The following is a 25,412-nucleotide window of genomic DNA, read 5'->3' on the forward strand; positions in this document are numbered from 1 at the left end:
GGACATTCCATGACATATAGAAAAAAAGGAAGCGTAGAAGATAATGAGTAAAATCTTTTCCTGTGTTTGCTATGTGTAACAGCTGCTGCTAACTTTCCAATCTTGCAAGCAGAATGGAAAGGCAAATTGCTTGCATCCCTCCTTTAACCAACAAGGCTGTGTAATTGCTGCATCACTTAGGCCATGTCAGCCATGCAGCTGTGTCATTTCCTCTAGGGATGGATTTAACAGTTCTGCACGGGACCTTTACTGATCAGTTAGAACCACGAGTCCCGTGGAGCCTTAACTACGTAGGTACACAAAGGAACAGCTCATGGCTAGACCAAGACATCCTATTTGCTTTTTTTTTAAAAAAGAAAAAGGCAAAGAGGCAAACAGACCCTCTCCATCAGGGAGCAACACGCTACCAACCCCATCCCCTATCGCCTTTCTTACCGCGGTCTGTGAGCGCGTCACCGCGGGGCACGGCCGGGCCCGGCCCTCGGGGCTTGCCGAGCTCCGTACCCGCGGCTCGCAGAGGCCGCCGAGCAAGGAGCCGGTGCGTGGCGCTGGGTCAGCCCCTACACGGCGGGCAGGGGCTCCCAGCGCTGAGCAGAACCCCAGGGAAGCGGCACAGCAGCCTAGGAGGTGCCCGTGCTGCGTTACCGCGCACAGCGGCGTTTCAACGCGCCCGCCCTGCCCTGCCGCCGCTAACCGGAGCGCTGCCGCCAGCCGCCCGCCTTCACGCCTGCCCCTCAGGTGCGGCCCCGCAGCACGGACACCCCGAGCCCGCCGCCTCCGTTCGCCGCCAGCCGGGAGCTGCGCCGCTTCCTCGCCCCGGGGCGCGGAGAGCCCCCGAGCAGCGCCGCCAGGAGCAGCTCCCGGGCCGCCTCCCCTCAGCCGCCCCCAGCCTCGCGCCGCCCGTTAAACGGCCGCGGGCCGCGTGACGTCACGCCGCGCCGCCGCCGCCGCCCCTGAGCACGAGGCCGGGCGGCGGAGCGGCCCCGCCCGCGGAGCTTGCGCCTGCGCAGTCTGCGCCGGCCGGGCCCTGTCAGCGCTCCGCGGCGCGGCCGCTCCCGCCCTCAGCGCTGCCCGCGGTGCCTGAGGCGGCCGGGCCGGGCCGGGCGGCGGGGGAGCGCAGCGCAGCGCAGCGAGGCGGAGCGCGGCCGGTGAGTTCCGCCGCGTTGTGACGCGCCGCCGCCCCTCCGCGCTTCCAGCGCCGCCGCCTTCGGGCTCCGCGAGGCGGCTGGGGCCGGCGGGACCGGCCGGGGGCAGCGGTGGGGCGGGGCGGGGCGGGGGGCGGCGGGGCAGGTGCGGGCCGGCCGGGACCGTTATGGGCGCCGCCGCCTCGCAGCCGGGGAGCCCCCGGGGAGCCCGGCGCCGCCCCGCCGCAGCGGGAGGAGGCCCCGGCCCGGCCCCGCGCCGTGGCCGCCCCCACCGGGCCCCGCCGAGCTCCGGGCCGGGCCGCGCGTCCCCCCCTGAGGGAGCTGCGGGCCCCGGGCGGCCGGCGGCACAGCCTGCCGCTCCCTGCAGCCAGCCGGCGGGGGGCGGGCCGGGGGCTGCCTGCTCCTGCCCGGTGTCAGCGCCGGGAGCCGCTCACCAAGCCTCGCGGAGCGGTCAGCAGCCTGCAGCTGACAGGGGGACGGGGCTGGCGCGACTGCGTGCGAGTGGAAAGCGCTGCCGGGATCTAAGGTTAAAGTACAAAACTTTTTTGGGTGCTGGCTCTTGAAACAAACAAAGCTTCTGTGGGAAGCAGAGAGGAGAAACTTTCCTCTTTTTTATTTTTTTTTCCCCAAACAGAGATCAGTCTTGAAGCACTGTAATCATACATCTTTCCTAACTCCTTGTATTGCAGGTTGAAGCTTGTATTGCACTTACAGATCTGTGAAAGTTGCTGTTGCATAGCTATGTCTTAACTGAAGACGTCTTCGTTTCGATGCCCGCTTCTGAACGTGGTACGATATAGCTAGGGAAATTTTGATCATGCCTCATCTCCTGAGATAGGTAAACAGACTGCGATATATTTTAAGCTGTATGGTTGTTTGTTTTCTGTGAGATCATAACAAGAGACGTCTTTTTTACTGTATCTGTACTTATGCGAAGAAAAATAGTTCATCTTGTGCTGGCAGGAATTCTGCTGTTCTTTGGTTTACGTAACACTTCGGTGCTAACTGATGTCTGGCTTCTCTGAGCAGTCTTATATGTAGGCAATTTATATACGTTATAGAACTGTGCAATATAAGATTGAGTGCACGTGTTGTGCATTGTATTCCAAGTTACGTTATTCGTGCTGACTTCCTACTAATGATCACAGATGAAAGTTTACAGTGATTTTGCACTGTATTGCACTGATTTCCTAAATTGCTCTGAAAACATGGGGAAACTTCCTGTTGTGGAAGCGTGATACAAGTAATAGTAAATATCATCGTAAGCTCTTTGCCATCTGGAATACTGAAAATGAAAAGGGAGCGTAGCTTTTTATCTTCTCCAAATAGGTACAAAGTCTGTCAGTATAAATACTGTTACTTGCAGCCTAGAGGTGTTAGTTAGGGATGTGAGTTAGCAGGGATGACTCTCCCTGTGTGACTTCCTGTTACTGCAGCAGTAACTGAAGCGCTAGCCTGTGTTCTGTTTCAAGACTGGGGCTAGCCTATTTATTCTCTTTTGCTGTGTAAGTTCACTTGACTCATGCTTGTTTAAATATAATGATTGACACACTGTTTTATTCTTTGTGTTGTGTAACTGGATTGATCAGAGCTGACCAATTTTTTCCAAGCTGTGAGTCAAATGTTGTTTTTGGGGCTCTCGTCAAAGCCATATGCAGAGCTTTCTGGAGCCATGCAAGGCCTCATGTTAACTAACTAGCCTGTACTGTTTCCTTAGAAGACATTTGAGGTCTCTTCCTCTGTTTGGCTAGAATTGGTGGTGATTGTCATCTAAATAGTTCCAGATAAGGAACTAGAGAAGCTTTACAGTGAATAATATTAAAAAATTTTGAAACAAACTGATAAAACTGAGGACCTGCACATCTTAAAACTGAAATTTGAAATAGGAAGGAAAGCATCTTACTGCAAAAAAAATATTGTCCGAGAAAGTAAATCACCCTTCTGAAAACTGTTCACTAATTTAATATATGGTTACATTGAAAGTGAATGTGTGGTTTACATGCTATATAGGAGGTAAACTTTGGGGACAATTCTGAAAAACTACATTTTCCTTTTCTTGAACAGCTACACACAAGGAAAATTCTAGAAAAGCGAAGCTGGAAGATCTGCAAGCAAGACCATAAACATGTTGTGCTGGGGAAATGCATCGTTTGGACAGCTTGGGTTGGGTGGAATTGATGAAGAGATTGTTTTAGAACCGAGAAAAAGTGACTTTTTCTTAAATAAAAAGGTCAGAGATGTAGGGTGTGGACTGAGACACACTGTTTTTGTCCTGGATGATGGGACTGTGTATACGTGTGGATGCAACGACTTAGGACAACTAGGGCATGAAAAAGCCAGAAAAAGACCTGGTAAGTTTACAAGTAATCCATCGCAGAGCATTATGTGCCTTTTGTTTCATTATGCTACATCAAGCCCAAGGCTGCCAGTGTTTTTGCCTGCGTGGAACTGTATGCACAGTAGTTCTTCCAAGAATGGGCATATTTTAAACTTTAAAAGCATTCCCTTGGATCACGTGGCTGTGTCCCTGTACTTTTGCCTGCCATGTAGCAGGACAGTGCCGATAGATTTGGCTTCCAGCGTGGAACCCCTGCACTTGGGGCTGTGTAGGCCTCGTTGGCTGGCTTTCCTCCCGAGGGGAGGTGACCTGCCTCAGTACGTGGATTAGCATTGCGCTGGGCAGATGGGTTTGGCTACTGGAGTACGGTGGAAATGAATACTTGGCATGCCACAGTCGAGAAGCATTCTGTGTATTTTTAACAGACCAATATATGATGCAGAGCAGTTCTGATTAAAGCAGCGTGATTTATTTTCTCTTTTTAAGAACTAAAAATAAAACTTTCGATAAAAGACTTGTACACATATAAAGTGTTGTAGGAATAGGATTTGGAAAAGCCTGAAGGACGCAGTGTTCTTTGGACTTTCTTATTCCTACCTGTGTTATATGTGTGTTTCTGCTCCTTGCTAGTGCAGTTTGCTAGCAGAAGTGGGTAAACATCTTGTAAGGACTGCAGAGGAGTGTGCACATGGGCTCTCCTCAGAGCTGTGCATGTGAGTCATATCTGCAAGCTACTGAGAGATGGAGCAGTGCTTCTGACAGTATTAAAGCATCACGTAAGCAAACTGAAAAGGCTTAGTAAGAGTTCATTCTATTGCTACGATTGCAATTTTGCAAGTTAGTTGGCACAATAATTGATACAAACAGTTCAAATGGAAACAAGACAGTACCTCTATTATGCAATATTTTAGTAGCTCTTTGTTCAGAGTTTGGATTTTGGTGCCAAGTAAAGATTTTTCTTGTAGTTTATACATAACGTTTAGAACTGATTTGAATTTCTGTTGGGAAGCAGTAAGCGCATATTAAAACTGATGAATTGAATCCTGCATAACCCTGTTTCATGAGCTTGAATAGAAACTTGTCAAACTTGCTCTGAACACTTGTTATCACCTGGGAAATAATGCTGAATTGTCTTTTAAATCTAAAAATTACTCTAAGAAATCGGACTTGTAATTTTGTTTTTTAAAACAGCCCTGCATGAGCTTTTGCATGTAATGGGCAAATACCCACTATAAATCTTCTTTTAACGTGCTCAGACAGCAGTCTTGAGGGCTGTAATGTCCTCCTCTATTTTTTTCTTAAATTAGAGATTACTGACCATACTGTTGAATGTTATGATGGAAGTCAATGCTTTGGGATAGTTTTAGTCAAGAGAGGTTCACTATCTTTGCAAATGGGTGGAAGTTCTTTTTGGATGTATGTCTGCTAACTAAAGATACTTTTATCACTGACTGCTCGTCTTTGCCCCTCAGTGTCACCAGTGGTGCTGTTTAGCTGTTACCTTACCTCTTTCCTCCTCTCAAAGCTCTACTTGCCACAGGAATTGGTTTCTTAATCCATATTAGGCAAAGTCAGTGTGGCTGCTTCAGCAGCCTGTGAAGATAATCAGCGCTAATGTGCATGGTGTTGCCTGAACTGGAAAGCATGTACATGACTTCTTCCACTGGCAGAGCTGGGGAGGCCTTAATGTGCTAAACTGGGGGGGTAACCTCTTTAAGAAGACCAGCTGTTAGCAAAATGAACTTATGTCTGCTGCTTTTTTAATTCTGTTTTGGAAACTAATTGTCTGTTATGTTACAGATATTGTTAACTACTGGTTTGAAACTGACTTAGGCTGTGCTACACTGTGTTTACAGAGCGCATTACATTGATGATACACAGGCATTTCCAGTGGTGTGGGATTCTCAGGCAGGAATAGAATATACATGTTGGAAAATCAGACATAAAATGTCCGGGCAGACTCTTATTTAACAGAACTGTTGAAAACTCTAGCTGTAATGACAGGCTCTGATGATATTTTCTCACATTTACCGTTCCTGAAATGAAAATGTTAGACTTCTGATCACAAGTCATAAGCTTAATAACAAATACATTCAAAGGTACTCAAAAGTACTGATGCAGACTACTGGGAAAAATCACAGGTACCTTAGTGTTTGCTTTTCAGAGGTGTGTAGTGTATATCCAGAACACTAAGCTTTAGGATCTGTTTCTACAGTAATTTGCATTATAAAGAGGACATTGTGTAGCTAATTGCAAAATCAGTAGGTTTAGTCTTTAATTTGCCCTGCCTTGTTTTGCAGGTTGTTTTTTTGTTGTTGATAATGAATAAGTGATTTTAATTTGTTTTGGTGGAATGTTTTCCACTTACATAATGTCTACACGTGTAGTCATTTGACAGTAGTGTATTTGACCATAACTGAGTTTCTTTACTCATTTTCAGATGGCAAAGTTAGAAGAAACAATTAAAAACCACAGAAACCGTGGATTTTGTGCACTTTAGTATGTTGCTGCTCTGAGTTAATTCCAGAAACGGTTTTTGTTGGGTGTCAAATTTAACTTCTGCTAGGATAGCATGTTTATAATTTTAAATTAAAGATACTTTGGTAGAATTCTAGGGTTACTTTAGTGTCATTTTGATGGGTATCTAGTAGACAAATGACTGTAACTGTCATGGACAATATTAGTTTGTTAGTTGCCTTTTTTCAAGAAGAAACAACAAACAATTAACTTCTATTCTTGTCTTCTTAGAGCATGTTGGTGCACTGGATGCCCAAAATATTGTAGCTGTATCATGTGGAGAAGCCCACACTCTTGCCCTAAATGACAAGGGTCAGGTATATGCCTGGGGTCTGGCTACCGATGGACAGCTTGGCTTGCCTGGAACAGAGGAATGCATCAGAGTGCCCAGGTTAGAAGCAATAAGTATATAATAAAGTTGTTTTCTTTGAAAAAAATGTACTTACATCATGTTGGTTAGGCTTTTAAAATTAAAAATACAGCTTAGGAAGTGTATTTTAGCATTTTAGCTGTGGCATGTGCATTCCTCAGACTGTTTATTTCCTTTCTCAAAAAGGCAACTTATGTGGGAAGTACGGCGTAAATTTGCTTGGTTAGTTTTTGTTTGTTTTTAAATTGTCATCTCCTAAGAATGGAGGTTATGTTGCTAAAGTAGTATGGGTGTTTTTTTGTTTCGCTTTTGACGTAAGAAAAAACACAAGCAACAGTTCCTCAAAACATGAGTAATTTATAACTTGGCCATGCCTATCTGCGATGTGTAGATATGGAGGATATAAATAGCAGTTAACCCTTAATAAAGGTTACTTATTTCTGTGTCAAACCTAAAAGTCCATAGGCCTTTTGGAAACCCCTGTTTTTCTCATAAAAAATGAAAGCATTCTAGATTAAATGTGGTTTTATTTGCAACTTGTTGATAATATTGGGTGATATTTGCCAACTTTGAAAGCAGTTTTAACTCAAGTTAATGTTAGTATACCGAGATAGAAAAAGTCAGTCAAATTTTAACAGAATGTAATTCAGTCTTTCTATCAAACACTGATGTAAAGAAGAGTAATATATCATAAAATCTCATTTCTTTTGAAAACTAAAAAGAAAGAGCCTCTCTTCTTGCTTCCTGTATTCATTGGCTCCATTCAGCTGTGTGACACCTCCTTCCTAGTCTCTCTAAAGTACACGAACCTCCTTAATTCTTCATTATGTTTTTTTTTTTTTTTTACTGAATTAATTAATTCGAAAATAAGACAACTTGTCTTATAGCTGTAATTAAAGTTACAATATTTAAATTAGTTTCATATATACTTCAGTGGAAAGGATGCACTTGCTTTATGTTGCCCTTTGGTGTGACTTTAGATTTCATACCATGACCTAGTAGCTTAATTCCTTCTCTGTTTTCTTATCCCAATAGAAATATTAAAAGCTTATCAGAGATCCAAATTGTGCAAGTTGCTTGTGGTTATTATCACTCACTTGCACTCTCAAAAGGTAAGCAAGATTCTTCTGAAGTTTTGTGTAGTTTCTTACCTGGGAATTCTGAAGTTTTCAACATTCCACTGCACTGAAACTTGAATTTAAAAAATAAATTTATGAACCAAGGTAGTGTTGGTTATTCTGCTTACTTTTTTTCTTGTGCTTTTTTTGATTTTTTTTTTTTAACAACATCTTGCTTGCAGGTAATTTCCTTTTTTAATTCATCGTTGTTTCTCTCCTTGTTCCATCTCTTTCATCCTGCTAGCATACTACTTTGTCACTAGTCTTTTATTCTAGCCTCTAACTTCAAATTATTGAGGCTTGCAGTAAATGACTTCCTCATCTGCTTTTCTATTGCAAAGCCTCTGTTTTGTCGGTGATTCTACAGTTAAAATGAAATGTCCCCTTATAACCCGCATTTTGAAAGTTCTAACTAAATGTGTCCTCAAAACTTTTAGGGGGGCTCTGAGAACGTAATTATTTGGCCTCACTTGTTTGTCTAACAAATACAGCTGTCTGGAAATGAAGACAAATGTGAATTTAAACTTGCTTTGTGTTTGTTTTTACTGCGACAAAATAGAATTGTGGCCAAAACTTTCTTTGAAAGTGTGTGCTGAAGAGGGTGAATTTCCACCATGGAAACATAGAGCATTAAGGAAAAACAGTCACTGGGTTTTAAATACTTTACAGCTTTGCTTACAGCATCCCTGAAGAGTCCTATTACTAATTCATGGGTTTGCAGCTGCATGTTTCAGTTTGTCACGTGTTGTAGTATTTTGTCTTTTTCTTCTGGTTTTGAAAGAACATGCAGAAATACTTACAGAGTATCAAGGTCAATCACAGTTATGGCCTTAAAATAGACCCACACAGGGAGGAAAATGATGTGAACTTCCTTCATTTGAGCAGCTTGAGTGGGGACTTCGTAGTATTTTCAGTTCTGTGGGATATCAATCAGACAGATTAGTTCATGTGATTAGATTATAAATATGATTGGTTTAGGATTTCTTTGGTGTTAAGAAGATTGTTTTTGCATTGAGGGATTTTTTTTGTAAATAAATACAGTTTGGATGACCTGTATCTCAGGAGATGGATCTCCTCACTTTCTATATTGAATTGAAAAAGTGGAGGTAGAAGGGACATAGGTAGCAATACTGTTTGAAACAAATTACGTCAGCAAAAGCAAAGCATCTTTGTGATCAGCTGTTCACCTTGGGATAGTAAATACCTTGGTAAAACATTGTTTGTTCATTAAAACATTTTATTTGGGAGGTAATATAAATAAATAGCTCTCTGAATTGTGAGTCTTCAAAATACATTTCTTTTTCTTTATAAGATATTAAATAGCTTTATAAACTTTGCGCTTCATCTGTCATATTTTTAACACAATATTTTAAAATCTAATTGTGTGTGGAAAAATAAATATGTTACCATATAAAAGCTTAAATGGGGCTTGTGACTGGAAATGGGAAGTTTCTACATGTCCATTATGCAACTTTGACAAGATCTCTGCATAAAAATAGGCACAGTAGTGGAACTCTCAATTGGAGAGCATTTTGCTTCATAATAACCAAGCACAATTTATCTGGCATTGTTGAAACAGGAAAGTTAAGAGTAGTGGTGAGGGTTTTGAAGGTGATTTAAATATTTGGGTTGAACACCTGCGAATTACAGAATGCATAGCTTCAAAAGTGAATGAGTCTGTTTAGTGATTCGTGTGCATTGTCAAATCCAAAAATATTTGAAGAGTAACTGTCTAACCTCACTTCTAGTTTCTCTTACAGTAAATAAAATGTATAGAATTAAATTATATTGATTATATTTATTGTTATCTTTTTAAACAGGAAGTGAAGTGTTTTCCTGGGGACAAAATAAATATGGCCAGCTGGGCTTAGGTTATGAGTATAAAAAGCAAAACTCCCCACATGTGATTAAATCTCTGCTGGGAATCCCTTTTGCACAGATTGCAGCAGGAGGAGCTCATAGTTTTGTATTAACTCTTTCTGGAGCAATTTTTGGATGGGGACGAAACAAATTTGGGCAGCTGGGTCTTAATGATGACAATGGTAAGTAAGCATTTCTACAGTAAAACTTCATGCTGAAGGTCTTGGTTTGTGAATCTAAAGATACCAGTCTTCTTAGAAAAGGAGCAGACTAAACAAACCTTTGTTGAATATTTTCTGATAGTGCCAATGTCATGTGAGTTTATATAAAGAGGGCAGAGTTCTACCCCCAGCTATTTTGTAGTGAAAGTTCGGACAGCATTATGTTGAAATTCTAGCTGGCTTGACTTTCTTTCTTTCCCTGTTCTAGATTTTTCTGACTTAGGCTTTTTGAGTGGGATTGAATTAAGATACTGTGCAGTAGCTATAGTTTGAATTGAGTTTTAGGTAGATTTAACTGCTGGACAAAAACAGTGAAAGTACTGAAACTATTTGATTGTCCTTAGAATGTTTTAAGATGTCTTTGTAGTTTATTCCCACTGTACAGATACTGGCCTTTCTCAGACCACTTCTGAAAATTTTTCATAATCTTCAGCTACTTCCAAAATTTCCTCCATTATTAAGCCAACACTCAATAATAATTAAAAAAAAAAAAGTAGACAAAGTTTTGTTTGTTTGTTAGTTGTATTACATTACATATACGCCATCAGGGCACAGGGCTCCAAGATGGAAGTATAAGATGCCAGATTCCCTCAGCATACAGTTCGTTATTGAATAATCTACATCTAATTTCAGGAATTCGTGCTTTCTCACTGTTCTCAACACCCTTTAAAATCAGAAAAATACATTGCAGTTAAAATGTGTATCTGAATTCATGCTTTAAATCTGGCTGCAGTCATGTAACAAGAAAATTACACATTCTTTATCTGATGTTTTTCCCATGAAATTTGATTTCATGGGAATTTTCAGTTACTTCTATATTCTCTTTGGAAAAGTGTATGGCCCCAATTTTGTATACAGTATCACTTGTCACTAAAATCCTTTTTTTTTTTTTTTTTCCTGACATCTATATAGGGTCTTTTTCAGACAAGTGTACCTGACAAAGTTTTAGGCATTAGCATTAACATTTAGGAAATACAGCGTTTGTGCAATTGGGTGACAAAGTTGATTTGTTGCTGCACTAGAGGGAAGTTAGTTGTGCCTCCTAACTATTCAGTGTTCCATTCTATTAGACCTTTAATAATATTCAACTGTGATCAACTGCTACCAATTTATTGGAAAGCTTTACAGTTGTGAAGCTTATAAACACCTCAAAACATTTGTGACTTTTTTTTTCTTTTCTCATGGCCAATGGCAGGTGCTAGTGAAACTGAGGCTCTTTGCTAAAAAGTACATCAGTGTAGTAGTTCTGTGTTTTTCTGTAGTAGCTCTTTCATCTAAAATTTGTATAAACCCTGTCACAGCGATTGCATTCTGTTGACAATTGTAAAATGCTTGTTTGGTTAGAACCAAAAAGAATGAATAGGCAAGACTATTTGTTTGTGTTTTGTTTTCAAAATAAGCAATCTACTGCTGTATTAAACCTCTCAGACAGGTATGTTCCTACCCTGCTGAAGTCACTGAGAACTCAGAAGGTTGTTCATATTTGTTGTGGAGAAGATCATACCGCTGCCCTTACAAAGGTACAATTTTTAAAGATATGTTTATAGTTTGATTTTGAATGTTTTCAGGAGAAGATGCTACCTGATTAGGAAATAAACAAAATTCCACTTGAAATTTCTTCAAAGTTTGTTGGATTAAATTGAGGAAGGCTGGAAGAATGGTTAAATATTTGGAAAAAAAAACACCTTTCCAAATACAAGAAATCTTTCTCTAGTTTTAGATTTTATCAGATTTAGTAAAGGTGAGCACACAAAATAAAACATTTTTTATAAGACAGTGCATGTTACATTATTAAAATTGTGCAGGTATTGAAATTTATATTAGAATATACTAAAGAGATAGCTGCTTTCTTAATGTAATGCCTCTAGCCTTGTTTTTATCACTGATCAGTCCAAGTTGATTTTAAATTTAAATTACACACCAGAAGGATTGGGGTGTGTGTGGTTATTGGGAGACACTGAATTGCAATTTGCTGCTTATGTCCTATTGGCAAACAGACAGAAGAAATTGAAGATTTACATAATCTACTATAAAGTATTATATTGTGAGGTTCTGTGGAAAGTTATTCATTTATTTCAAGGCCATGTTGGGAAAAAAAGAAGCACATATTCTGTGTCAATGTGACATATTCATGTATATATGTAAGAATCAATCAAAATAATTGGAAAGTTTAAATGTGCCAAGTTGCTGTGTATATGTAACTGTTGGCTAAATGCATAATCTGCAGTCTTCTGTTTGTTTAAGGTTTGGATGCTTTAAGGAGGAACATAGAATGTAATGCTTGAGCTCTTTATACTCATCTTAGTGTTGGATAGTGCTTTTCAAGCATCAAGTTATAAGTACCCTTACTTTGTGGTGGGTAAAATAGTACATACACATTGTTCTTTAAACGATCGACTCCTCTATCTTCCTGTGTTTTGATATTTGAATTCAACTTCAACATTTAGGTATAAATCAGTAGGTGTTAATGTTCTGATGTTTAATTTTGTTCATTGTTCTCGATAAAATGTGTCAATTTATAAACAACGTTTTGAACTTGTGAATAGCAGTAGACAAGTATTCTGACCAATTGAGATCTGGACGTGACTAAGTATTCATTTATCTTCTGAGTCTGTATTCAGAACTTTGTTGTAGAAGGTGTTGGAATTTTTGAAATAACTATTTTTCAGTTTTTTCTCTGAAGAAAAAGAATCTGTATTTACTCTCTTGAATAATGTACACTTTTTAATGTATGTTTGAAGTTTTAAACTGCAACAAATGAAAGTTTTGAAGACTGTGGGTTGTCTAAGTATGGCCATACTGTAGTTGCTTATACAAGCTTAATTGTCTATAGTGGAAGTAGAAAACCGTTCACAAATAATTACTTCTTGTCATAAAATATTCTCTTGCTTTGACTGGAAAAGACGTGGCAACTTTGCAGTCATGAAATGGATATTTATGTATTGTGTAAGGCTATGGAAGTACAGAATGTAAAGAATTATAACATATTCTATATGTTTTTCACTTTTTAATATATGGAAGTTAACTTCAAACTTGCTTTGATGGACTCAATTAAGATATTGAATTTACTGTAAATTGTATGATTTTATGTTACCCATTTATATAGGTCCATTTTTCCCTTGCATGATAAGCCTTTCAGAACCAGGAGTCTTGATACATCTTTTGTAGACAGTACTGTGTGTGAGCATTTTTCAATTCCTTCTCAAGTTTGGAAAAACCTGTCACTGTTTGTTATCCTGATTCAGTGAATGAGGCTGTTGTTTTTTCTCAGTGGATGCTGCCATTTTAATGATGATTTCCAGCAGAGGTCCAGTCTGATGCAGAGTAGAATTGAAAGAAAGAGCTTTACAATTTCAAAGCATTTCAAAATGGAAAGTTTCAAAGTTGTTGTAAGGTAAGTTGTATAATTTGTGAAAATGGTTCTGGTTTAATATTCATTCATTAAAGTTTTTGGTTAATTTATTGATAAATTAATCAAAAACACTTCTAAAAATGACTTGCCTTACAACAAGGGTGAATTTTTCTGGTTTGTCCTTTCAAATAATGAAGCTGGCTATTTCAGTCATACTCTGCATCATCTGTCTGAGGAGGGCAGCTTCCTATTTGGTAATTGTTTTCAAATTTCTCTTCAAGATTTAAAAGCCAAAGTATACTTTTTAACAGTAAGAATTTATGTACCATTAGAGTTCATCAAGAGAACTGGAAAAGAGAAAAAACAAACAAACAAACAAACAAACAAAAAAAACAAACAACAAGGATTAGTATCTTTTAATAATGCAAGTTAATGACAGGACTCTATTGTATGCTAGTATGGAAATTACAAGAATAAGATTTAACATGAATAAGGTAATTCTTGATAGCTATGCCACATTTTCATAACTGCAGTTACTTTGTGATTCTTCTGTGTCTCAGGACCCTCTTGAACAAATGTATTTTCTGTCTTTCTCCCTGCAATTCCAAAATTATCAGATAAGGTAATTTATTAAGCCCCTGTTTCTGATAATATTATTGTTCCAAGATATACTATTATTTTAATCCACATAATTTATTTGTTTAGGAAGGTGGGGTTTTTACATTTGGAGCTGGAGGCTATGGTCAGTTGGGTCATAATTCTACCAGCCATGAGATAAACCCAAGGAAAGTTTTTGAACTTATGGGAAGTGTTGTCACGCAAATTACTTGTGGCAGGTAAGGTCTCTTCTGTGCTACTGCTCTGAATCTTATAAATTACTTGTTTTGTATAAAACTTCACATATATTCTAATATGAAGTGTATTTTTCCTTAACCTTGATGGTTAGGGAAGATGAGATAAATAAGATCTCTAAATACCTTTAGCTAGCAACATTACTGGGGTTTTAAAAACATTCAGTAGAAGTGAAGGATGTTACACTGAGAGTGCTGATTCTCTACACTGAAAATGTTAATAATAATATGGTGCTGTTTATTGCTGTCACTTCGTCATTCCCTATTAAAGAATGAGCGTGTGTGGGGAGTTACTCTCACTTCACTGAGGATAAATAAAATTTGGAAACATACATCATTTTTTAAAATGCCTGTAAAACTGTACTGTGCTTCAGTTCCCAATGTTGTTTGTTTGTTTATTTATTTTAATGATGTATTATTAAAAATAGCACCCAAGAAATTTGGAAAAATTATCAAAGCAGATGAAAATGTCCTTGTCCTAAGAATTGCATTCTAAGACAAAATGGTGGAGACAACATAATGTTTGAAGAGGGCATATTTTGTTATTTGGATTAAAAAACACATTATGTAATCCTTTCTGCATTTTGGTTGATGCTAATTGGACCTATTCCCTTTTATTAGTTTATGTGAACTCAGTAGTGGTTCTTCCCAGGGGAAAATGGGAAGGGAGCATCTGGAATTGAGATGAAGAAAAGGGGATGCAGCCAGTCTGGTAGAAACTGCAAATTTCAGAATGTCCAGAGATATGCCCTAATGGTCAGACTGTGGATAGACAGGGTTTCAAGGCAAAACCTGGCATCTCCATTTCCTGAATGTTTCCATGAAAATTGAATGTTGCATATTGCACTGTCACTTGAAGTACTGCCATAGCCAATCAAGATGTGGAGTTTGTGATGAGACCTTTAACAGAGTTTTTAACATTTAACAAAATTCTTAGATTGCATAAAGCATGTTATAGTGCTTATGTGTTTTTTGTTTTTGTTTTTTTCCACTAGACAGCACACTACTGCGTTTGTTCCTTCATCTGGAAGAATTTATTCTTTTGGACTTGGAGGTAATGGGCAATTAGGTACGGGAACAACCAGTAACAGGAAAAGTCCCTTCACAGTAAAAGGAAACTGGCTTCCTTACAGTACTCAGTGCCTGATACCCACAGGTAAGCAACACCTTCACTCTGGATTCACTCTTTCTATTCCTGTTCCTTTTTATGTGTTTCTTGGCTCTTGAGATTTTAACTGAACATGGAATATAATCACTTCCTTCCACACAGTTTGTTTTCACTGTGCTCTAATTCACTGAAGTTCATTTCTGCTGTAAGAAATACTTGCAACAATTTCTTGCTTTGCGGTTGGGGTAGGTGCTTTGTTAGCACTGGAGCTAACACTTAGAGCTGTTAGTGTTTACCCCCATTAAAGACAGTTTTAATTATTGCATTGCCAAGATCTGCGCAGAGCAAGTTTACGTAATAAAGGAACTGTTTCCTAATTGAGTATGTTGATAGCAGTGTCTTGAGTGTTTCTCAAATCCACATTTTCAGTTGACTTTTTTTTATTCTTATTGCAGATAGTGAGCAGTATTACTGTGTAAAGAGAATTTTCTCTGGTGGGGACCAAAGCTTTGCACACTACTTTTATCCACAGGTAATGCATCAAATATACTTTAGAACCAAGGTGAATTTATATTGTTCTAATGCGTTTTAAGGGATATTTCATATTGAAGATGCAGAAGTATGCTGTAAAATTTTAAACTGTGGAAGCACAAGACATTGCATCAATTAGCAATCAGAAGACTTGGATCCAGTCTATTGAGCGTTAGCTGTCAGTGAGCTCATAAAGCTTTTTGGCACAGGCTTTTTTCCTGAGTCATGAATGCATGCCCTTCTTTCCTTTCTAAAGAATCACAGCAATTGAGGTTGGAAGGGACCTCTGGAGGTCACCTCGTCCAACCCCCCTGCTTAAGCAGGGCCACCTGCAGCAGGTTGCCCAGCACCATGTCCAAGTGGCTTTTGAATGTCTCCAAGGAGGGAGAATCCACAACTGTTCTGGGCAGCCTGTGCCAGCGCACAGTCAAAAGCACCTTTTCCTTTGAAAAAGGAAAAGCCCAGAGCTCTTCCCTGCCCTTGTCTGCTGTGTTCTGCTCTGTAGCCAATATAGTATGTCACAGTGATAAGGAAACAAACAGCTGACTTTTTGCTAAAAATGAGAAGTGGTGACACAGTTTATGTTGTAATAGTTTTATACTAACCTTAGAACAATAATATTCTTTAAAAGAACAAGAATTGGTCTGTTTAAGTTCCAGTGGCTGGGGAGAGGGGCAGATGTAGGAGGACTTGACAGCAATAATGGTGAGGTGGGAGTGTGACGGAAAGGAAATGCTCTTAGACAGTGACTTGGGAGGAAAGAACAAGGTGAAGATACATGCCTGGATTCACATAGAAGCTACTTCCATATAATAGCCCAGCAGACTTTAGACCACAGGGATTAGTGGCACAGGAATGAATTGAAAATGGGGGGTGAAAAGTGATGACACAAAGGGAATCAGTAAAGATTTAGGGGGAAACATGTTTGTTGCCAAGAAAAACTGGGGTCAGGAAACCCTGTGCTCCCACAGCTTATTCTGCTTGTGAAAAATCATTATTATTTTTTTTCTATTTTCCCCTCTCTTAATTGTGATTAAGTTTTGGTAACTATTTCTGTATTTAATAGAAACTTGTTCAACAAGTGAACACAGAAAGACTAACTGGTAGTGTAGGATCAATACTTTTCTATTAAAATTCCACTCATAAAAAAATTACTGTGCAAATTTCATAATTGAAGTAGATTGTGACTGACAAATTGAGGTAAACTCCTTAGTTTGCTAATTTGCATTCTTTCAAAGCTATGTGAGTTCTGTACTCCTGGGACTTGGGTGTCCTTGTCAGCTGAGGGGTCTCAGCAGGCAAAAAAAATTATTTTTATTTTATTTTATTTTATTTTATTTTATTTTATTTTATTTTATTTTATTTTATTTTATTTTATTTTATTTTATTTTATTTTATTTTATTTTATTTTATTTTATTTTATTTTATTTTATTTTATTTTATTTTATTTTATTATTTTTTTTCCCCCCAGTTAGTTTTTGGGCAGGTCTCTTCCCTGTATTGTTTCACTGTGATGCTTCTGCTGGACTCAAGGAAAATAGAAAGAGCATTTCTCATTCCGATCCTCTGTTTCTGAGGATGGGATCAGAAGTACTGATTTTTGGCAACAGCTAGTCATCATTACACTGAGTCATCTATGTTGTAAAGAGCATGTTCTCAGGAGAAATGTCTTCTTTTACTAGTTTAACCTTATTTTTGGTGCTGTTTGCCACCTCTTTTTGAATCAGTGCTCTTACTCATAAAGGTTTTCTTGCTTCTATTCCTGTTTTGTGTGAGAAACCTCACTAATTCATTCGGTTTGAGCAGCACATCAAAATGCAGCTTGTATGATAATGCAGTAAACATTCAGACAAACATGATTCATTCTAAGAAGAGATATAGGGTGGGAGAGCAGCTGTCTGAAGAATTGAATGGGTCCTTTTCTGTATGCTCGCAGCCTGGCAGTGAGCTAAGTGGCTGACAGTAACCAGAGAATAAACATGTTTGCTACTCTTGTCTAAAGCTTGTTTAGTGTTCATCTCCTAGAAAAGTGCTTGTATGTTTAGGGGATTTACCATGAAATAACCTGTGGTGTGAATTAACACACTAATCTGGATGGTTTTAGTTTATCATAGCTTTCTTTGATTTCATAGCAAGTGTGGAACTGCTAGAATATAGTAAATTGATTCTTGGGCTTGTTTCAAATAATAGTTTGGGTAGGCAAATTGTCAGTCAATGAAGAGAAAAAGATCTTAGCCACAGGACTGTTTTTTTCTGGAAATCGGTTTAATGTGCCTGATTCTTTGTTTTCTTTACAATTTAGAACATGGTGCCGCCAGATGATTTCAGGTATCCTGATGTTCTGAAGCAGATCTGGACTGTGAATGAAACATTTATTCAGAGATTGCTGACTTTCCCATCTGGAAGACTTCCTGTAGAGATAGCTAAGTAAGTATTGTAGAAGAAATAAGTTGTCTTCAGTAATTTTATATATGATTTGGGTGTGAACATGGTTTTGTACATGCATAGCAAGGATAATCTTAATTACTGCTTTTATTATGTACACAGCTTTTGTTGTGCTTTCATTGTCATGCTTATCATGTAGTTTATCTCTGTCTCATCTCTGTCACAGTTTAGGTCACTGCTCCATACAAGATTAGTTGCACTTTGAAAAATAATAGTGTGTACAAAGGAATATGAGAATAACTCGGAATATTGCTGCTATCTTACTAAATAGGATGCAAAGAAATTAAAAACAAACTACACGTCTCTTGTTTGTACCTGCCTTAAGTGTTGAGTCTTGAATGGAGGTTTTACAGGATGTTGTTTGGTCATATTCAAATCAGGTCCTATGTACTATGTTACTTATGAAGGATAAAATACAATAATTTTATATAAGATGCTAATTTGTAAAAAGAAGTGTAACTTCTTCTTTCATGTGAACAATTTCAGTGAAATTGATGGAACATTCTCCTCAGCTGGGTGCCTCAATGGGAGCTTTTTGGCTTTGAGGTAGGTGGTCAGGCTTTTAAATAAGTATTCCTGTGAACAGAAGAATTAATGGTGGTTACCTTCCTAGTGTTACTCATTTCAACTGTGACACCTTCCCACCATTTTCGCTTCTTAGTATTACTCTGATGCTTTCAGTTTAACCTTATAGCTCCATTACTACCTGTAGTTTGTCAGCTGGCCTAAGTGCAGTATGTCTTCTGCCAGTTCTTGGTAGTGTGTGCCACCTGGCTGCTGCCATTTAAGCCAGCAAAAGTAATTAATTAGCAGCCGCAAGTTGTATATAATTCAAGGGGAATATATTGTACAAACTGGTTTAGATCTCAGTGATTGCCAAGATCTAAAGCATGAGTGCTTTGCAGTTAAGAGAATACTTTTTTTTTCAGTTGCTTCAAATGTTGTGTAACAGTGATACTGTGATCACTAACATGTTAGTTCAATGTTAGGGTTAAAAATTCAAGGTGGAAAATTTGTAGAGTTCTAAGAATACAGGATTCAGTCTTTCTCTAATTTTTTTTTCTTGCTGTAGCAATGATGATCATTACAAAACCAGCAGTAGATTCTCAGGGGTTGATATGAATGCTGCTAGACTACTATTTCACAAACTTATACAGCCTGACCACGCTCATATATCACAACAGGTTTGTGCTGCATATTTTCATTTTGTTTGGGATCACCTTACTTTGTAGCTATAGAGAAATACTTCTGGTATGCTTGCTCCAATCCTTTTAATATCTTTCTTTAGTCAATAACATATCAACTACGAATAGGTAAAACTGTATTGTGCTGTGCCAGAATGTAACACACCAGGATATTGTATGTCTTTAAATTTCAAAAACAAGGCAGTATATTAAATAATACAACACAGGTTGAAGTCTTGATTGTTCTCTCATTTACTTTTGATCTAGGTGTGGGATTTTGTTTAAATGCCCAATTGCATTAAAACAAACTGCATTTTATTATGCATTGCAGGTGGCAGCTAGTTTGGAAAAGAACCTTATTCCAAAACTGAGCAGCTCCTTACCGGATGTTGAAGCTTTAAGGCTGTATCTCACTCTACCAGAGTGCCCACTGATGAGCGATGCAAACAATTTCACAACTTTAGCTATTCCCTTTGGAACAGCAATTCTGAACCTAGAAAAAGCTCCTCTGAAAGTTCTTGGTAAGAAAATGAATTTTTTACTATTCAACCTAAGGATCTACAAACAAAGATGTATAGAAATTCCATCAGTGATGACGTGGTCAAAACAACGCCTGCTTTTGTATTTGCAGTTTTGTAGAACTCCTCAATGAGAAAGTTAAGAGTTAATATTGCTTGCTATGTAAGAAAACACCTATCCTGTTGCTTCTGAGCTAGCTGGCCATCCATATAGATTCATCTGGTTTTGTAATCGTGGGACTCGTTCCATTTGGGAGGAATTATACTACATACATGAGTGCATTTGATATGTGTCTTTGCACTTTAAAGTGAAAATTGTGTGCTCAGACAACTAACAAGCACTAAGTAGTTTACAGGAGTGCTACAGAGCAGATATTAAATTGTCTTTGTTTTGACTGTAGTACCCTTTTTTTTGTTTTTGAGATCCATGTTATCTCACTGATGCTAAGATGCAGTCTTGAAATATGGAGATTAGAATAGTGTTTGTTTTTTTTTTAATTTCCCTGCACTTTTTTATTGTGACTCCTGTCACCAAGGATTTCAGCTTGAGGAGTTGAGATACCAGAACATTTCCTTTGTACTTAGTATTTTTTAAAAGGGTACTTTCCTCACTGGGGTGGTGTGTTTTTGATTTTTTTTTTTTCTTTTTTTCCCCTTTACTTGTAATCCACCTCTTAAACTTCACAGTAGTTTTTGGTGAGTGTAAAGTGTGCAGTCAGTAAAAAGCTTGCCTTCTATATAGAAAAGCAAACTGATAATTTATTTGGACTGCATGTCCTTTTTTGTGTTGCTTCACTACAACAAGTGTTTCCACTGTTCTTGGTAGGACCTTTTGCTTAAGGTTTCAAGGTTTAAGCCACCTGTTTCATGTCAGAAGTAACTTCATTATACTATTGTGTACTTTGGATAAACAGACTTAATTTAAAGAATTTGTGTGTAACAGTAGGAGCATACAAATATAAGTTTTTTTTACAAAGAGCAGTTTATTGTTCAAAAGTTTGCCCCACTCGTTTAAACATTTTTTTTTTTAAAGAAGCATTCCCTTTGAAAGCAGTGGCCCGTTCTACTTTACTTTTCCCCACCTCAAAATACCTTTTCATATACTTAGCTTAGTTGTCTCCTGCTCTCTAATTTGTTGTATGTCTTTTTTTTTTTTTTTTTTTTTTTTTTACTTTCCAGAGCTTCCCCATTTCAGTAATGCTTACACATGGTCAGCTGCTAATACCTCTTTTGTGCTGTTTTAAATCCCAGAATGGAGTGGGAAAGGGGAGTAACATTGTAGAATAATACACCAGAACCATTTCAAAGTTGAAAGTCTGTTGCTTCCCCAAGTCTTACTGTATAGAAAACTGAAATTGTATTGAAGTGTCAATATTTTGTTGTTCTTTCTCTGCCCACCTGTCTTTAGTTTTTGGTAACTGACAAGTGTGCTTTCTAATAAAACATGTTTTTTAATTAAGAGTAGCGTAACATACTGTTGTAGTGGCAAGTACTACATTCATGTGTTCACCATTTGTTGACAGAAAATTGGTGGTCTGTACTTGAACCTCCATTATTCCTCAAGATAGTGGAACTCTACAAGGATGTTGTGGTCCACCTCTTGAAGTTGTATAAGATTGGCATTCCTCCATCTGAAAGAAGAATATTTACCAATTTTCTACACACAGCTTTCAGAGTTCTGGAAATATTGCATAGAGTATGTTTGCATCAGTTTTAACCAATTATTTTGTTTGTTTCTGTCAGCATCTGTGCTGTGTAGTTGTTGAAAAAAAGTTAAATAACTGAAGAGTTTTAAATATTTAGACTTATATCTACAGAAATGCTTGTAGTTGTTCCATTTAGACGTATGAACCATTGGAATTCTGGATTCCAATCTGACATGGTGATGGAATTGTCACAGACTGACCCAGTCAATTGCACCTGTGAGGGTATGTTGGGAAGAATTGCCTCTTAAGTTTGAAATGATAGCAAATAAGGTCAGAGTTGGAAGGTAAGAGCAAGTTACATTTTGAGTAAAATCTGAACAGTTTTACCAGGACAAACTTTTTCGTCTCTGATTTGTTTATTTAGTCTGGTAGTATGTTAGCTTAATTCTTAAAAATTAGTAAATCTACAAGCCTTGAATAAAAAGCCCAAATCATTCAGAGTGCACATCAGAAGCCTGAGGAGCTGCAGCATCTGTCTGCTGCTGCTGCAATTTCCCCTCTCACCCTCTTTTTTTTTTTTTTTTTTCCCCATTGTAATTTATTCTGGTCATATGGCATTTTGTAATTACATCCTTAAAGAGCTTGGAAGGCACTCCATAAGGTGCTAATCAAGTACTGTATTCACACAATCTAGTGTAATGGGGACAACTGTCTAAATTGGACCTTTGTGTGCTGTATGTACACCTCCCATTCCCCAAGGAAAACAGAAAAGATATCTGCTTTGGAAGCTGGAATTCTTAGGCTTTGGTTTGCTGTGCTTTTCTTTCATTTATTCTTTATGAACACTGTCAAATTAAGGCTGGGAAATATGGCTGTTCAGTAGCCATCCTGTTTTGGAAGCACAAAATGGAAGCACAAAATGTCCATTAGAGATTCCCATTTAGAAAGCTGTTGGTGTGTAAGAAATGATTATTTTGCTGCCTTTAGAATTTATGTCACTGCTCAGGGTTGTAATAGCTGTAAATCTTAACAGTTGAAATTGATCTTGAAATATTTAAACCTTGTGAGTAAATGTAAAGTTATAATCTGGCTCTTCTCAATTCCCATTTTTTGGAAACCCAGCTTTGACTAATAAGGACTTACATGGTAGAAATAATTACATTTATAAACAGTTGGGCAGCAGGGTAGATATACTGATAGATGCTTAATAATTACCTGGTATGGGCTAAAGTAAGAATGGAAAAAATGGGGATCCTTATCTAGGATATTCCACAGATTTGATGTCTGTTTTTGTTTGTTTAGTGTTTTTTGGGGGAAGGATTGGGTCCTTTGGTGGTGGGGGTGTTGGAGTAAAGCAAGTTTAGACTGTCAGTTTTTAAAGAGAGAATTTGTAATCCTTCTGTTCTGGCAGTTAATGATGGTTGTCAGTCACTGGGAAAAGAAGCGTGTGTTAAGAAAGCAAATGTACTGAATCCTCTTGGAAGCCCTGGGTTTAAAATTGCACTATAGAGACAAGCCTTTAAAAAATGTTTGTTTTCCATGTCATTCTCTTATTTTTCTAAGCTTAATGTTTTTAAATAGAAGTTGTTCTCTGGTCACAGGTAACAGAAATAGCATTCGTATTGTAATTGAGAACAAAGTTTTACACTGTAGTTTGTAAGTCCATACATATAAAAATACTGTGCCTGTGAAATCACATCATGTTTCAAAGTGGCAGCACTGTATTGTGCAACATTGCATAATTGATTAATCTTACTTTTTTGCAGCTTAAATAGGATTGTTTGGATCCATGTTTCCATATCTTTAACATTGTTTTTTCATGCTTATTTTTTTATGCTGTCGTTTTTCTAGTACTTCTTAGTAGGTGGGTGTCTGTGGCTGACATAAGTGCTTGAAAACTACAGAAAAAATCCTCTTAAACTGTTATGCAAAGTGATAAAAATAAATTTTACTTCTTTAGGTAAATGAAAGAGGACAAGTTATACAGTATGACAGATTTTATATACATGAGATACAAGACTTGATAGATATCAGAAATGACTACGTCAACTGGGTCCAGCAGCAGGTGTTTGGAATGGTAAGAGTTTGGATCCCTTCTTCCCACCCCATGCTTGCTTTTGGTTGTCTGTGTAGAGAAGCCTGTAGATTTTCTAAATAGGGGCACTTTCTTTTCATACAAGTATCTGCACAGATCTCTGATACTGACCAGACTCAACTTTTGTCAGGTGCTAACTAAAGAATTGTTAAATAGGTGTATTTCTTGTAGGGTATAATTTTTAGGACTGACACCATCTAACATTTTAATAAGAATGCTATCAGTTGAGATTTGCCACATTGGAAAAGTTAGGGAAGTGCTAACCGGAAAACATCCAGAATAACTTGAATTACTATGCAAGCTAGGTTCGGTCAATGTTGTCAATGGAGGAAGCTGAAAGTGTCATGGAAAACTAAGTTTAGAAATGAAGTAGGGAGTTAAAGGGGACAGGTAACCAATGTAATTTTCTGCTTTGAGTGTAGTGACAAGAAGTAAATTCTTAGATCTGGAAACAGAAGAGTGGTAAGTGGGAATAAATGACTGTGCACAGAACTAGTGAGTTGAATAAGGTTTTGTTACACAGTTCTTTGACTTAAGCTTTGACAGAGTAGAGTAGGTTAATATGCTTGCTTTAGTCCACCTAAATTTAATTCTGCAGCAGTACCTAGAAGTTCCTGAACAGGGGAGACCTGCTTTTGTTGTGTGTTTTATGAATACAAAGCAAAAGATAGCCCGTCTACTAAAGGATAAAAAATTGTAAAATAAAATAGCAAGAGCAGGGAGATGAGGGATTGTAAAGAAATAGAGAGATGATAGTGGTAGTCATGACAGACTTATGTTTCAGCCAAACATCTCTGAAAAAGTATTCTGTGCTTGATGTAGGTTGGTGTTGGTAGCTGACAGGGGCAGTATACTAAACAAGATGGAGAAGGTGGGGAAAAACAAGGCCTTGGAAGAAGAGACAGGTTGTGTACTTGGAACAGAGAAGGATATGGCAGTGAAGGACGTAAAAGTGTTACAATTAGAAAGATTATGACCTTTGCAGCTATGCTTTAAATGGATATAAACAAACCAGAATTGAATTTGGCATGATCAGACAAGAAAATTCTGAGATAAGGGAAAATGATAGCTGGAAATTGATTAGTGTCTGATGTCTTAAGCTGCATTTGTTAAATTGGAAAATTAAGCAGTAGCTTGATATTAGTAAGAAGATAATACTGAACTTCCCTTAAATCATCTTTATTCTGTCATGCATTTATACAGGTTTAAGTTTAGCAGAGAAAAAGACTTTAGTTTATTACAAGGCTGAAAAAAATCACGGCCTTAGTCTTTTCACCTGCATAAATGGTTTTTGATGGCTTTTTCTTGCCTTTGTATCCAGCAATTTGTGCTCTTGCTTGTAAAGTAGTTAGAATCTTTATGTGCCTGTTTTATCACTAATATTAATCAAAATTTCTTGTGCTAGTATCATTTTTTATTGTCATAGCTTGAGGCAAAGGTGTTTGTTCAGTTCCTTAATTAAAATGTGAAATGTGGAGAGAGAAATACAAAAGAAATGAAAAATTCAGAAAAGTTTTAGAAATTCAGAAGAAAAAAATTCTAAGCTTTCAACAACAGAAGAATAGGAAAAACTGAAGTTATTATATACAAATACTCCTTAAAAGGGTTGATTGGGAAAAAAATAAATAGAAATAAATTATGGTATATACAGTAGGAGTACAAAATAGCATAAATTAGACTGTGAGAAATGGGCTACTGAAATCTGGTGTTTCTTTTAGGAATTGGGGATATGGAGAGAAAGCAGATTTTACAGATGATGGTATTTTTGGTTATTGCTTTCAGAACCATAGTTGTCTGCCTATTGGACTCCTAAGTCTCATATGTTTAGTCACATATCACATTTAAAATTTATTAGTTTATCATTAGCTTTTATTGTTTTTGTTTTGTTTTTTTTTTCCTTTCAGCAGCAGAGGATAAGGGTAACAGTACCATAGAGATAACTTAGTTTCTTAGCAGAGTTTATCTAGCTTGTTCTGGAAGTCTCTACACAGACCTAGCAATATGTATTGGTCTGTCTCTAATTTCAAATCTCAGTTATTTTCTCATATGCAGTATCGTAGATCCAAACGATTCTTGAGATTTATTGACTAATTGTTTTTTTGTCTTTACACTT

At 37.9% G+C, this 25,412-nt stretch overlaps 1 protein-coding gene across 6 annotated transcripts in view; it reads left to right on the forward strand.

The window, feature by feature from the left end:
- Nucleotides 1-990: 990 nt before the first annotated feature.
- The window catches only part of HERC4 (HECT and RLD domain containing E3 ubiquitin protein ligase 4), a 33,797-nt gene continuing 9,375 nt past the window's right edge, over nucleotides 991-25,412 (forward strand). For 2 of the 6 annotated variants that reach the window (XM_068688965.1, XM_068688970.1), the window contains exons 1-16: nucleotides 991-1,148; nucleotides 1,835-1,983; nucleotides 3,210-3,496; nucleotides 6,232-6,391; nucleotides 7,406-7,482; nucleotides 9,309-9,530; nucleotides 10,998-11,089; nucleotides 13,627-13,757; nucleotides 14,768-14,928; nucleotides 15,336-15,412; nucleotides 17,714-17,838; nucleotides 18,343-18,402; nucleotides 18,929-19,040; nucleotides 19,372-19,561; nucleotides 21,082-21,254; nucleotides 23,165-23,281. In XM_068688965.1, coding sequence (XP_068545066.1) covers nucleotides 3,271-3,496; nucleotides 6,232-6,391; nucleotides 7,406-7,482; nucleotides 9,309-9,530; nucleotides 10,998-11,089; nucleotides 13,627-13,757; nucleotides 14,768-14,928; nucleotides 15,336-15,412; nucleotides 17,714-17,838; nucleotides 18,343-18,402; nucleotides 18,929-19,040; nucleotides 19,372-19,561; nucleotides 21,082-21,254; nucleotides 23,165-23,281 — 1,923 coding nt within the window. In that variant the 5' untranslated portion in view covers nucleotides 991-1,148; nucleotides 1,835-1,983; nucleotides 3,210-3,270. Of the gene's footprint in view, nucleotides 1,149-1,492; nucleotides 1,672-1,834; nucleotides 1,984-3,209; nucleotides 3,497-6,231; nucleotides 6,392-7,405; nucleotides 7,483-9,308; nucleotides 9,531-10,997; nucleotides 11,090-13,626; nucleotides 13,758-14,767; nucleotides 14,929-15,335; nucleotides 15,413-17,713; nucleotides 17,839-18,342; nucleotides 18,403-18,928; nucleotides 19,041-19,371; nucleotides 19,562-21,081; nucleotides 21,255-23,164; nucleotides 23,282-25,412 lie in introns of those variants that run through there. The other 4 variants (XM_068688967.1, XM_068688968.1, XM_068688966.1 and 1 more) reach the window with 4 other exon arrangements.

This window comes from Anas acuta, chromosome 7 (assembly GCF_963932015.1).
Source record: "Anas acuta chromosome 7, bAnaAcu1.1, whole genome shotgun sequence".
Taxonomy (NCBI): Eukaryota; Metazoa; Chordata; class Aves; order Anseriformes; family Anatidae; genus Anas; species Anas acuta.